The 15,702-nt window shown below is 44.6% G+C and overlaps 1 protein-coding gene across 1 annotated transcript in view; it reads left to right on the forward strand.

Annotated features, from left to right (window-relative positions):
- Positions 1–15,409, forward strand: part of LOC138951437 (uncharacterized) — a 197,192-nt gene extending 181,783 nt beyond the window's left edge. Inside the window, exons 6-8 of the mRNA XM_070323040.1 lie at positions 11,814–12,326; positions 13,115–13,479; positions 14,244–15,409. Of these exons, the coding sequence (XP_070179141.1) occupies positions 11,814–12,326; positions 13,115–13,479; positions 14,244–14,677 (1,312 nt within the window). The 3' untranslated portion in view covers positions 14,678–15,409. The remainder of the gene's footprint in view (positions 1–11,813; positions 12,327–13,114; positions 13,480–14,243) is intronic.
- The last annotated feature ends 293 nt before the right edge of the window (positions 15,410–15,702 follow it).

Genomic DNA, 15,702 nt, shown 5'->3' on the forward strand with positions numbered 1-15,702 from the left:
TTCTTCGTGTATTTAGAACCATATTCCTGGTCTTTATCAAAACCGAGTCAGCTTTCAATGAGCTGCAAGAGATCAGGCACTGTGACCTGCTCAATGTCGGCTTTGTTCAAGTACTCAATCTAGACAAAACAGCACTTATATCAAGTGAAGGAGTATATTCAAGAAGTGTTTAAACCATCTCATACAACATTACTTTACTTATTTTGAAAACTAGTAACTGAGAAGAAATACAGTTTTGCCATAGGTCGGCTTCCATACAAATGTTGTTTTCGGAATAATGAAAAAAGCCTTAAATTACAGTTTAATGTCATCCATTTGTATATACTGTTCAAAAAAAGAAACGCATAGCTTGTAATATTTGGTTAATTTAGTTATATGGCTACAAGGATATCCACCAAACTGCAGAAAATGTTTATCTGGTCGTCGACCTTTCGTCCATTGCCACAAGTGAGCTCTGCACGTGACGCATGCGTTATCAGTGGCTACAATGTCAAAATTGCTCATTTGGCATGACCACTCGTCATGCTTCAGTGTAATCTCGTGAAACTCGGGGAATATTGAGCTCTCACCATGTCTTCCAAAACCCATAAAAGCGGATTGTTCGCCACAAAGAAATCAGACGACAATTCAGCGACGAAAGATGGCCCGATTGAGCAGAGAAGACCGCCAAATTGCATTGGGTCGTTTACAAGCAGGCCAAAGTCAAAGTGCAATCGCCAGGCATTTCCACGTGTCCCAGAGCACCATCAGTAGACTGTGGGTCAGGTTTCAAGCCACTGGCTCCGTTGCTGACTTGCCACGAGCGGGAAGACCAAGGGCGACAACTGCTGCTCACGACCGCTTCATACGGCTCCGCCACCTCTGGAATCGTTTCCTGTCGGCCTCATCTTCTGTCCAGGCTCTCCCCGGGCCACACCGATTATCGGACCAGACCGTGCGGAACCGCCTGCATGAAGCTGGTTTGAGAGCTCGCAGACCTCACAGAGGAGCTGTCCTCACCCGCCGCCATCGCCAGAACCGAGTGCAGTGGGGCAACCAGCACCTTCGCTGGACCGTCCGGAATCACTGGAGACACGTGTGGTTCAGCGACGAGTCCTACTTCCTGCTCCAGCGACATGATGGTCGGAGGAGGGTCTGCCGGAGAGTAAACGAACGTTACGCGCCCAACTGTGTGGATGAGGCACCCGTTCATGGTGGTGGAGGCGTCATGGTGTGGGGGGCGATCAATACCGCTGGAAGGAGCACCCTGGTGCACGTCCAAGGGCGCATAACTGCCCAGCGATACGTGGAGGAAATTCTGCGCCCACACGCCCTTCCTCTTCTGGCTGACCAGGATGCCATATTCCAGCAGGACAACGCTCGCCCGCACACAGCACGACTCACCACCCAGTTCCTCACCGACCACCATGTCCAGGTGCTTCCCTGGCCATCCATGTCGCCAGACATGAACCCGATAGAACACCTCTGGGATGAATTGGACAGACGTGTGCGCAGGCGAGAAGAAGCGCCGGCAAATCACCGCGATCTATTGCAGGCACTTCAGGAGGAGTGGGACACCATCCCACAGCAAGATATCCGGCATCTGATCCAGTCCATGCCCAGAAGGTGCCGGGCAGTTGTTGCTGCTCAAGGCAGTCACACCCCCTACTGACTTGACAGCCTCGGCACCCAATCGTATTGATTGACTGATTGATTTGAAGATGCAAATGAACTGTGTGTGCATTCAACTGTGTCCATACCAAATTTCAAACAAATAATCTAAATATTGGATTTTCTGTTAATTTTTTCGAAAAATAAAACAAATTTGGCAAGTAGCAACTATGCGTTTCTTTTTTTGAACAGTACAGCATTAAGATGAACAATCAATACCCATCTCAAAAGTATACACATTCAGTAACTCTGCTTCAGTTAGTTGTTTAAACAGACAGTTTTTTTGCAAAAATGAACCAGCAGCAGACGACGGTTTCGCGCCAGCGCGCGTAGTGCGGCGGTACAGTAACCTTGACCTAGATGTGTCAGATCGCCTTGTGTCGGCTATGGTCGGCGAAGTTGGTCACAATTTTTCAAAATGCAAATTTTATTTTCTTTGATTTAATTTTAGTACGTGTTTCCCCCATTATATAACTCTATATTCCTGATATGTGTAAACAACATATAACAATCTATTAAATTATTACATTAAACATTGAAAAGGTATTATGTTGAGGTTAAAACTAAATATGACCGGAGTAACGAGCCGCTGGCGATTGCATCAGCAGTCAAAATAGCAACCACCCCCCCCCCCTCCCTCCTCTGTGCGCTATTCACGTCACCCCCTCTCTTATCTTATCCTGCGCTGACCAATCCTTCAGAGACTTTCACATGTTGTAAAACAGTTTCCTCTCAGATAAAAACTCGGTCATTGACCCCGGGTAAGAAGGTCAGTGTCTGGACAGGCAGCTGTGTTCAGATTACAAGTACTTAATGAGAGGCAACCCACAATTTGAATTCTCGTCACTTCATTCTCCAACCATAAGAACACACACAAACACACACTGTGAGTACCACTCGCCCCTCCTTACTCCTCACCCCCTCCTAACTTCAGTTCATACTTTATTGCTGCACACAGCAAACGGCTTGTGATTGCATAATGCGTAATGATCGAGGCGTGCCGACTGACCGGGTACATGACATAAGCTCGAAAGACAAAAGCTCGAACGACAAAATCTCGAACGACAAATGCTCGAATGGACAAATGCTCGACGCGACAAAAGCTCGACGCGACATATGCTCGAACGACGAATGCTCGAATGGACAAATGCTCGACGCGACAAAAGCTCGACGCGACATATGCTCGAACGACAGATGCTCGAATGGACAAATGCTCCACGCGACAAAAGCTCGACGCGACATATGCTCGAACGACAAATGCTTGAATGGACAAATGCTCGACGCGACAAAAGCTCGACGCGACATATGCTCGAACGACAGATGCTCGAATGGACAAATGCTCGACGCGACAAAAGCTCGACGCGACATATGCTCGAACGACAGAAGCTCGACCGGACTGTAGAATGATGCTGTCAAAACTACTCTGATAACGTCATATCTGAAACTGTCAGGGTGATGTTGTTCTAGTTTCGAGCGACAAATTAACTAAATTTGTTTGATATCACGTGGTTGTGGTTGTGGTTGTGGTTGTTGTGGTTGTTGTTAGCACGCTGCTGGATTCCACACACACACACACACACACACACACACACACACACACACACACACACACACACACACACACACACACACACACACACCATCAACAAAAATATTCATCAATAACTTCATTTCATAATATATACTGGGTAAAATGCTAATGCATCTTATACATATGCATCTTATACGATTTTTCAAATGCGATTTCTAGTAAAAATTATAAGGGGTAAAATGCAAAGGTAAGACTGGTTAAACTACAAAGTAGCCATCAATACACAGACTCGGTCCCTGTTGGTGTCATTTTTACACACACACACACACACACACACACACACACACACACACACACACACACACACACACACACACACACACACAGAGTCGTCAAGGACCGGATCATGAGTAGTAGGAAGTGTTGTTGGCCATTCCGAAAAGGAACTCCATGAACAGACGCTCTGTGGTGCGCTCCGCGTACTGGCTGACCAGCCGTAGAATGCGATGCTCTTGTCGCTCGTTTTTCTTCCGGCGCTTCTTGCGTTGCTCTCCACAGCGGGCTGCGTGAATTGCCATGTCTGTGTGCGCTTGTTCTCCTTTCAGGAATTTGAGAAAGTCCCAGAGATTGGGATGATCTTTGCCAATGATAGACTGGACTCGGCGATGCTAGCCTTCTAGTGCATTTGTGGTTCTTGGTTCATGTTCAATCGTCCTTTCATGAACGCACCACATGGCTGGGTTGAACACAGGGTTTCTCCAAACGAGGCGAAGTGCCGCTTACCTGAACCTTTCCTGATAAACAGTCAATGCCGGACCAAATCTCTCTCTCTCTCTCTCTCTCTCTCTCTCTCTCTCTCTCTCTCTCTCTCTCTCTCTCTCTCTCTCTCTCTCTCTCTCTCTCATTTTAAAATAACACAGACAGGCAAAATAACACCGAGAACGACATTCGAGCTTTTATCGCGTCGAGCTTTTGTCGCGTCGAGCATGTGTCCATTCGAGCATTTGTCGTTCGAGCATATGTCGCGTCGAGCTTTTGTCGCGTCGAGCATTTGTCCATTCGAGCATTTGTCGTTCGAGCATATGTCGCGTCGAGCTTTTGTCGCGTCGAGCATTTGTCCATTCGAGCATTTGTCGTTCAAGCATATGTTGCGTCGAGCTTTTGTCGCGTTGAGCATTTGTCCATTCGAGCATTTGTCGTTTAAGCATATGTTGCGTCGAGCTTTTGTCGCGTTGAGCATTTGTCCATTCGAGCATTTGTCGTTCGAGATTTTGTCGTTCGAGCTTTTGTCGTTCGAGCTTATGTCGGACACCGGACTGACCAGTCGGTGTGGCGTCCGTGTCACAGTAGAGAAGAAGGGAATAAGGTTACACAATGCGCTAGTGTGAGACGCCAAGTTTCGTGTTTCGAGTTGCTGTAGTAAATATAGAGTAAACTTTGTCTTTGGGACTGACTTTCTGTTGTGTGCTATCCGTCTTTCGACTTACGTAAGAGAAATCCCATTTCGAGCTCAGGGTACTTTGTACACATAGATAAAGAGGGATAATTCCGGACCAGAATTTTTTTTTGTGCTAAGCGAATTTTTGACTTAACCGTTTGTGAGTTAGCTGGATTTGCCTGTAATTGAATTATTGGTAAGGGAATGGTTCTGCAATTTGGTTGTGTGTTCCATATGAATGTTGCGAACAAGTTAGCCTAGTTAAGCAGTGCGTGATTTTGAGGAAGGCCACGTAGTTTTTCATTTGGATTTTCTTTCGCTGATAGGGTTTGAAAATAGACAGTATGACTGCCCTAGGATTGTAGTTTGAGTAAATAATAGGGAGAATTTTAAAACATTTGGCCATAAAATGAATTAACATCGAGCGTCCTGCAATGTAAAGGTTCATTAAAACACAACATAAATCATACAACTTTGTCGCTGCCCTACACGCCACCAGGCGTGAAAGGCAGTAAGTAAGTATAAATCATACAAAGTAAATAATTCATTTTTCCCCATTCTTTGGTTGGTAGAACGAATATCTGTACAACATACAATTGTTTAACAAATTAATGCGATCGTGTTAGGTATCGCTGGAAGGTTAGATGAGAATCGTAAACCATTGTCAATAATTACAATAAAACTTATACAAGGTTATATCATATGGATGGGACAAACATCGGATCCAGTGGTTAACCTAATGTCCACTTATGACCGTAAGAAAAAAAGAAGAAAACAAATTCCCGGAAGGAATTAAAACCATCTGTATCCTAATTGCTTACTCGTGCAATTATGACAACTGAAAAAATTACATTAAAACATTGTTATAATTACATGAGGAGGTCATTAATGCAGCGCTGGTATAACTGGGAACCTGTATTATATACATCACGTGTGTACAGGAACATACATGTAAACTGAAATAAAAATAATAAAGCAAGCCCATAGTTTACTGGTTATGTACACACATTATGTACAATGTTGATCAATATCTCAAAAAAACTGGTACATGTATGGGTGTTTTTCAAAAAAGAACGAAAAATGAGACTAGTGAATGGTTAAAAGTGAATTTATTCCAAACTCTTAACAAATGCGTTGACATTATTCAGCACACCCAGTGCCATGTTAACATAAGATATGCACTCTTAATAAAGAATGGCTTTGCCAAAAAAATAAATACCGGTAAACAAAAAATATTTAAAATAAACCAATGTTACTAAACAAAATTAGGAACGTCACCCGAAGGTAACATTACAGCTATATCGAAACCCTACGTGTCAAGGACTCCTTTAAAAATCCAAAGAGAGCTGCAGAGCTGACCTTTGTAAAAATATGTTTCAAACGAGAAGTGTCAAAATACTTCACTCGTAGATTATACAGATCAGCGCACTCCGTGAGAAAATGGCTCACAGAAAAACTAGTATCACAGGCGTGGCACCATGGTGTCTCTTTTCTCTTTTAAGCAGATGGACATGCATTGTACAAGTGTGACCAGTGTGTAGCCTGGCCAGAACACTTTCGTCTTTTCTACTTGAAGCCAACAAAGGAAGGGCTTTGATAGCTCAGGGTGTATCTTATACAGTTTATTTTCCTTGCAGGTGGACCAACGGTCTTGCCAAAGTTTTAGACTGTAAAAAAGGGTCTTCCGACGAAGGTCGGTGAAACAAACAAATTGCTCAGGAAGAGGTGGAACCGCCATCTCCGGAGCATCCTTTGCTGCCTTGTCAGCAGCTTCGTTGCCTTGTATGCCCATATGACTGGGCGCCCACATAAAATTTATAATAGTATTCAGAATGACACGCGTGTTCATGAACAATGCGGGCTCTAAGTTCTGCTGGTCGCTGATCATGGCCAAAAGCGTAGACACTGCCACATGCTCGTAGACAATCACCATCTGCTCTCACAACAACAGGATACGTTTGTGCATTAGGTATTTCCGCAGCAGAAAGAGCCATGACATAAGATTACATGAAAAAAAGGTAATATTTGATAATCATAACAGAGTTGTCTTTTTTATAAGAAATGATCCCGTAAAAAGTCTTGCATTCTCTCTCTGGCACACCCCTACACACCAACCCCAACCCCCTCCTCTTTCACTCTCTCTCTGCCTCCCCACAGGGACACACGTATAATCAACAATTATACACGCAAAAGAAGTATGTGGCAGGCAGAAGAATGAAAATAAAACCAGGAAAGAATCTAAGATCAGTCGTGTTACCTCTTCGTCAGTAGTGTTACCAGGCACAAGGTAACACGACTGAAAGTAACACGACTGATAGAATTCATTTGAGAAAATAATGATCACTCCCCAGGCCATGCGTTCTGAACAAACATGTGTTCCAGTAGTTTTGATCCTTACATGAAACAATAAAAAAGTAACAGAAGAATGTAAATTCCTTCAGATCGCTAGAGACACACAGTAACACAACTGATTCGTTAAAAAAAAACATCTTACCTTTCTACACTTGTCGGGTCCACCATACACAAGCGATCAAACTCGCTTAGCTGTTCCCGCTGCAGGAAGCTGCTGAAGGATGGGGGATAACTACAGGCCCAAAATGGTTTCAAAAACCTGGAGTACTCATTGTTTAGGTCTGTTTAACTGTTCTGGTAACACCACTGACAAAAAAGTGAGAGACACTCATTTTTGACTCACATGCGAAGCAAAAGTGAGTCTATGTACTCACCCGAGTCGTCCGTCCGTCCGTCCGGACGTCCGTCCGTCCGTCCGTCCGGAAAACTTTAACGTTGGATATTTCTTGGACACTATTCAGTCTATCAGTACCAAATTTGGCAAGATGGTGTATGATGACAAGGCCCCAAAAACCATACATAGCATCTTGACCTTGCTTCAAGGTCAAGGTCGCAGGGGCCATAAATGTTGCCTAAAAAACAGCTGTTTTTCACATTTTTCCCATTTTCTCTGAAGTTTTTGAGATTCAATACCTCACCTATATATGATATATAGGGCAAAGTAAGCCCCATCTTTTGATACCAGTTTGGTTTACCTTGCTTCAAGGTCAAGGTCACAGGAGCTCTTCAAAGTTGGATTGTATACATATTTTGAAGTGACCTTGACCCTGAACTATGGAAGATAACTGTTTCAAACTTAAAAATTATGTGGGGCACATGTTATGCTTTCATCATGAGACACATTTGGTCACATATGATCAAGGTCAAGGTCACTTTGACCCTTATGAAATGTGACCAAAATAAGGTAGTGAACCACTAAAGTGACCATATCTCATGGTAGAAAGAGCCAATAAGCACCATTGTACTTCCTATGTCTTGAATTAACAGCTTTGTGTTGCATGACCTTGGATGACCTTGACCTTGGGTCAAGGTCACATGTATTTTGGTAGGAAAAATGTGTAAAGCATGTGAGTCGTATGGGCTTTGCCCTTCTTGTTGAGAGTTTAAGTCCACATTCAGAGTCTGGGTCAACCTTACAATCAAAATATGTTGCAATAATCCAAATGTGCTCCCGTAAGCAATTTTTTGGATATTTTTTTAATGGTCTACAATTTTTTTTCTTCTTTGTAGAGGTGGTGGAAGTTTTGAGTGCCTTCAAAAAGACAGGCATTTTTAGATACCCCTACATGTTTAAACCATGCAAAACTAACTTTCAAGTGTCAAGAATGTACTTTAATGAATGTTCATGTTGTTGTCTATTCATTTTTGTACAAAAAAATATGTATTATACTAAGATAGATAGGACATGTTTCTTTCTGAATTAATTTAAAAATCAAAGACACGTTTTTCGTACATTTTTGAAAAACACCCGTATATGATCATTATGCGTTTCTATCCCGATGATTATCGGCGGTGCTGATCACGTTGTGGCGTTGCATATTGGTCTAATCGGCGTAGCCACAAGTCAATGTCCTCAGGAGAAAGGTTCAGGGAGAAGTGAGGTCGGAATGTTCATGCGGTGTGCAGCTAAGGGCTGACCAGTGGCTATGATGGGTTGTTGAAGGATGGAGGGGGACTCTGTTGTGGTCGTGTCAAAATATAACTGTCGTGTGGGTCCGTTAAGCCTAACACGATTGTTGGAGGGAGGAAGAAGCTGATGGGTGATAGTGGAGGTGGAGGGTGAAGGAGGATCGTCTGAGACAAGGGCGTGAACTATTGAACGGGGAGGTGTAGAGGGGGGTGTATGGAAATCAACAATTTCAGAGGAATGATGCACAGGAGGAGAAGAGACGAGAACAGAGGGAACCGAATCAGTGACAGTAGCCCTAGAATTATCCGCCGCAATCGGTGGGTTCTGTGTGGCGGAGGTGGGAGGAGCAAGCGAACTGATAGGGACGGCGAGAGACGAGGTACTCGTAACGGAAAGAGAAGGTGGTGAAGAAATGATGATGGTGGGAGACAGGGGGGGTCGAGAAGAGAAATTCAATTCGTCATCTGAGTCAACCGTATTGTCGGAGTCAGTTGCTGGTTCAATCAAGTGACCCTGTTTTTGTTCTGACCTGGGGGGAGTTAATTGTTCCGTCCCTTCGTCTAACATTTCGTGTAAAGCGTCAAATTGTAAACGTCTAGAATGTTGCCTAGTTATTGGTCTAGAAAACGGGGTATCACTATGTGTAGAAGGAACTTCCTCATCAAAAACATTGGACGTTGCCATGGGGACAAATAAATAAACATCTATGGACTAGCTTCATATCAACGTCAAACCAACAGCACAGGTGTATAAAAGGTATAAAACAAATTGTAACTAAGCTGCAAACATGGAATGGAAAATGTGCATGCACTGAACAATAAAACAATCTCTGCCTACAAACAAATACAATTCTGCAACATCTCCGCTGAAAGAAAAGGACTGAACGAACAAATAAAATCCTGCAAAATTAATCAACCCTGGAAGGTACACATCATGAGAAAAACGAACACGAAAATACGCTAATAAACCTTAGCGAATCCAACATTCTTCATTTTAAGAAGAAAGAAACAACACACAATCTGCCTTGAAGGGTTTGCTTCATAAGTGCGTCATTCATCTCAACCACACAACATGACGGCCAAACTCACACAATCTGCCTTTAAGGGTTTGCTTCAAGTGCGTCATTCATCTCAACCACACAACATGACGGCCAAACTCACACAATCTGCCTTTAAGGGTTTGCTTCAAGTGCGTGATTCATCTCAACCACACAACATGACGGCCAAACTCACACAATCTGCCTTAAAGGGTTTGCTTCACGTGCGTCATTCATCTCAACCACACAACATGACGGCCAAACTCACACAATCTGCCTTGAAGGGTTTGCTTCAAGTGCGTCATTCATCTCAACCACACAACATGACGGCCAAACTCACACAATCTGCCTTTAAGGGTTTGCTTCAAGTGCGTCATTCATCTCAACCACACAACATGACGGCCAAACTCACACAAACAAAATCACAACAACAGAGAAATTAGTAGGTTGGGGAGAGAGGGGGTAGATCGCTTGGCATGTGAGACTGAGGTAGGGGGAATCCTGTTATCTCCACCAGATATCGCACGGGGGGTTGCGCGTGTGGGATGTGGGGGAGAGAGTTGTGTGTGTGTTGTGTGTGTTGTGCGTATTGTTATGTGTGCGTGGCGTCGTCATGGTGTACAATGGTGATGGACACTTTACAACAAACGTGCGGTTGAGAGAGAGAGAGAGAGAGAGAGAGAGAGAGAGAGAGAGAGAGAGAGAGAGAGAGAGAGAGAGAGAGAGAGAGAGACAGAGAGAGAGAGAGAGAGAGAGAGAAAGACAAAGAGAGACACGGAGACAGAGAGAGAGAGAGAGATCACACAGGTTTAGACTAGAGAGAAATTAACATTCTAATTCCACGTTCAAAACCTTTAGACAAGAAAGAATCTTGAAGCATTTTTATATCATGGGTTTTATGAATTTTCTTCTTTTATTATTTTATAGTTATTAATTAATGACCTATATGTGCTGATGACTAAATTAATTTCCTTTGTTGGATCAATAAAATGTTATGAGTTATGAGTTATGAGTTACCACACTTAATTCAGGAAAACAATTTAAGAATTTACTTTAAGAAATGATCAAAACATATTACAAAGTATACATCCTAATTCCCTATCCTATTAAAGTTAAAGTCGTCATACCTTGACTATTCGTTGACCGGGGCTGAGAGCTGAGAGTGGCGAACCGCGAACCGAGAACACCCAGACGAGAGAGACCATAGATTCACGCCACAACGAGAATATCAGGAACAAATTACTTATCAAGTTAATACGCCTAAAACATAGTCCCTTCATTCCACAGAGAATTCCCGATTTCTCTTCAAAAACAAACTATAAAAATATATGTATCAAAACATTACATAACTTATGCAGCCTATTATTCTCTTCAACCCTTATGAACAATGTAAATTTAACCAATACAATAATCATTATCAATACGCCATGCATATTCATGAGCACTAGTCCTTTTTGCTGATCCTACAAGTCTCTTAATTAATAATATCAGAAAAGGTACATGCAACCTAGAAGCAATAATCAGGTCAACAGGGAAGGGTTAGGGAGGGGTAAGGTGAGGGGGGGGGGGCTGTGGAAAAACCCAGCGCACGTGTAGTTTAGTCAGCGCGAAATGTCGACCGCAATAAAACAACGACAAGGTACTTAGTGTTGTCAGAGAAGGTACAGCCAACCTAGAAGCAAATAATCAGGTCAACAGGAAAGGGGTTAGGGAGGGGGTAAAGTTTCGAGGCTGCTGTCAGCCTCCATAGAAGCTACAGTTGAAATCCCTCGAAAATACACAAAAACGCCTGCACTAAGGAAACTACATCAAATACGCTATAAAAATATACATCAATAACATAAAAATTCTACGACGCATCATTCAATACCAAACACTCATAGGTTATCAACATTGTGAACAAAGTTCCAAACCTAAATCCTTTTTAAACTCTAAAATCCTAATTTCTACCGTGTAATATATGTGACGTTTTGTGTGCTAGCATGTCTTTTGTGGGCCTCTTTATGTGTTTTTCTTTCCCTATTTCGTGTGTGTGTGTGTGTGTGTGTGTGTGTGTGTGTGTGTGTGTGTGTGTGTGTGTGAGTGTGTGTGTGTGTGTGTGTGTGTGTGTGTGTGTGTGTGTGTGTGTGTGTGTGTGTTCACAAGCTTACATAAAGTGTGATATTTATCAATGCAGGTTCGCCGTACCACTGGCAACGGTACAGGTGTACCTTAGCCGCAAGCCGCGACTACAGCTGTGGGCCCAGGGTCATTTAGTTCAGGCTGTCGGGGAAGAACATGGCAGACCCATGTCTTGCCTTGCTCTTTTCCCGGAACAGTTTGAAGTCCTGGAGCACACGCCAAACAACGACGACGACGACATTAAGGTGTTCAGGGGCGCGCCCGGGGTAGGGAAATCGATCATTTTAATTCTAAGGGGTTCCTACTGGATGAGGAAGTATCGCCGCACCGTCTTTGTTCTTCAGACGAGTGACGATGGTACAGCTGCCGCCTACCTGGTTAGACATCAGTTGAGCAAAACAGTCGGACAGGGCGCCGGCAGCGTGCAGCTCGTCAACATGGCGGGGGTACGGTACGGGGGTCGATGGACAAAGGGAGGCGAGGAGAAAGTGCAGGCCTGGGTGGAGGAGCTGTGTCAACACGCACAGACTGAGGGGCGCGTGCACATCCTGGCCGATGAGGCCAACGGGTAAGAATGACGCCGTACACTGAATCTAACACTGCCTCCTGTCACTCTTGCGTTGGTCGGTGTGGTCGTGTTCGGTAGAAGATAATCTGATCATTCCGAAAACGTGTTTTTTCACCTTCCTTATATGCTAACTGTCAATAAATGATATAGAGTTTGTGCATAAATAATGGTTCTTAATTATTCCCGTGTAATCAATACGTTACGACAGTTTATTGGATATAGAATGTGCAGTCAACGACTGTCACTGTGTCGGATACTGATCAATGATGTCAACAATCTTTCCCATCAGGCGCCACCCTTTGTTTGTCTGCCATGATGAACAGATCGCTAAATATGTTGCCTGGAGTCTGATGGCAGGTAAATCACATTTACCTTACTCTGTTTTCGTCGTATGAATGTTTACGTCACTCCGTGTACGTCTTATGCACTATTACGTCATTGTATATCTGTGTCTCTGCTCTTTTGGTTTTATTTTGTTTCATGGAGAACACACGCCAGAGAATGGAGAGATACAGGCAGCACGATTTACCGTGTGACGTCCTTCTGCAGGGTTACTTCATCAAATCAGTATTCGTAATTTACAGGTGAACACACTGACACACCTGTCTGTTCTGTTACAGTGACGTCATGGCAGAGATCTACAGGTCGGTGAAACAACGGGGTATTGTATACACACTGACACACCTGTCTGTTCTGTTACAGTGACGTACGTCATCACAGAGATCTGCAGGGCGTTAAAACAACGGGGTATTGTATACACACTGACACACCTGTCTGTTCTGTTACAGTGACGTCATCACAGTGATCTACAAGGCGTTGAAACAACGGCACATAACGGTCAGCCTGTGGGCGGCCGGCGTGTTGCTTGAACTACCTGCCGACATGGAGCGTTATGTGCACCACCTGACGCAGCCCCTGAGGTCGCCACCCAGTGTGGTGAGAGAGGTGGAGCAGGCTCGTGATATGAAGGGAGGAAAGGTCCCGGCATACACCGCGCCGCCTGTCGCCCCGCCCTCTGACGGGCCCCCCGTGGTGACAGTTGATCATCTCTACAGCTGGCGGGGTGACACACAGGGACATGAGGGTCGCTCTCCATGGCGGTGTGAGAGATGCGGGCAGCTGGTGGCCGACTTACTCACCACGCTGCGTGTCGGTCAGTACACCTCTGTCTGTCTGTCTGTCTGTCTGTCTGTCTGCCTGTCTGTCTGTCTGTCTGTCTGTCTGTCTGTCTGTCTGTCTGTCTGTCTGCCTGTCTGTCCGTCTGTCTGTCTGTCTGTCTGTCTGTCTGTCTGTCTGTCTGTCTGTCTGTCTGTCTGTCTGTCTGTCTGTCTGTCTTCATATTTGTCTACGTATCTGTCTCTCTGAGAAAACAAGAAGTGTGATTCAGGTGATTGTGCAACATTTTGATGACGTCATTTTATTGATACAATGAGTGAAATGAATGAAGATAATTACGTCATATTTCTGTGACCTCATTAAGAAATAACGTCACACGTACGTCTGCGAGAGTGAGGTGTTTGACACTGAATAAAACATTTTTTGTGTGTGTACAAATTGCAGGTGGTTGTCGCGCTGCTGGTGTAGATGTCGTCCCTGTTCATGGGTCGCTGACACCGGTGATGGCGTGGGAGTCAGACATGGGTCGTCGTTGATGTTTGTTTTGTGGTTGTTGCTGCTGCTGCTGGTGTCGTCGTCGTTGTTGCTGCTGCTGCTGGTGGTGAAGTTGTCGTTGATGTTGTTGCCAGAGATGTCATCGTTGTCGTCATCGTTGTTGTTGCTGATTGTGTTGTCGTCGTTGTCGTTGTTGCTGGGGATGATGGCGTTGTCTTCATCATCCGTTGTTGTTGTCGTTGCAGTTGGCGATGATGTATTTCACACAATGACGATGTGGTGTTGACGGTGTGTGTAATGTTTCAGGTTGCCATGACCACGCTCCCCACGGGCAGGGCGGCCTCACCTTCAATGACGTCTTTGTGCTGGGTGAGATGAACTGTGACACAGACACAACGGATGATAACGGCTTGTCACCAGCACCCTTCATCCGGGGCCTTGAGTCACGCGGCGTCCCCACCCGTAAGGTGGATCGTCACGACACAGCGGCCGTTAGACAACTGGCGGAAATGACGTCTGCTCCCACAGGTGAAGAGAGAGCGGCAGGTAGGGGTCGAGACGAGGCGGTGACGGTGACCCATGAGGACACAGTGTGGGGCTTGGAGAGACCCGTCGTCGTCTTCCTGGAGCTTGGTAGTGATAGTCTGTATGGTCTGTTTGATGCTGACTATACCGGCCGCCTGAGATCCATGTCGCGGTCCACGGCCCAGGTGATCTGGGTGAAGCAAGTTATCACATAGACAGCAACACTGAGTGACACCCACATCTCGTCACCGCCACCACCAACACCTGTCTCTCCTTTACCTCCCGGCGACCTCCAACAACAACAGCAACAACAACAACAACAACAGCAACAACAACACCATCAACGTCTACAACATCTACGATAACAAGTAAAACAGCAACGGACTTATTTGCTTCTTGACTTAAGACAGAACAGTACCTGCCGTCACCCCCTGCCGCTCTCTGACGACAACAACATCCTCATCGCCTCCACCACCATCACCGCCCACACCGACTCCAACAACAACAATAACTACAACAACTAAAAGCAAGAAGTTGTATTGAGTCTATTCAACTAGAACTTAGCGCAACAGCCCTAGGAACCTGCTGCTCTCTGACAACGACGACAACATCATTATCGTCACCTCCACCACGACATCAACCACCATCATCATCATCACCACCGACAAAACACCTTGCGTGAAATTTCGTCTTTATAAAACACAGGGAAAATTCATTTAGAACATTGGTTTTCCTTCAAAGTCAAGAGATTGATGACGTCAAATCTGAACAAGGTCATCAACAAATGACGTCACAAACCTACCATTTCCTTGTTGAGTGGAGAATCTGTGTGTATGGAAAGGGACGTAAACCTGTTTACCTAAGAGAGAGAGAGAGAGAGAGAGAGAGAGAGAGAGAGAGAGAGAGAGAGAGAGAGAGAGAGAGAGAGAGAGAGAGAGAGAGAGAGAAAGAGAGAGAGTCGGAGTCGGAAATTTTATTTGTTAGGCCTCCGGCCCATACCAAGACTGGTGACACATTATACAAGCAAACAATGTTTAAAATAAGCAGAAAAAGCAACATTATGGACCTGCATCTTGCAACTGAGCATTTTCCAGAGAATCAGTGCGAAATCGTAGTGCTTTGTAAATATACGTTGCTAATTGTCTTACCACTTGGCCATTTGTTGAGGATAGTAATTGGCACATTCTAAACATGGATGGGTTCCGATAATACTTTGAGGCTATTAATTCAACTCTGATCT

The sequence above is a fragment of the Littorina saxatilis genome, linkage group LG16 (genome assembly GCF_037325665.1).
Source record: "Littorina saxatilis isolate snail1 linkage group LG16, US_GU_Lsax_2.0, whole genome shotgun sequence".
NCBI lineage: Eukaryota > Metazoa > Mollusca > Gastropoda > Littorinimorpha > Littorinidae > Littorina > Littorina saxatilis.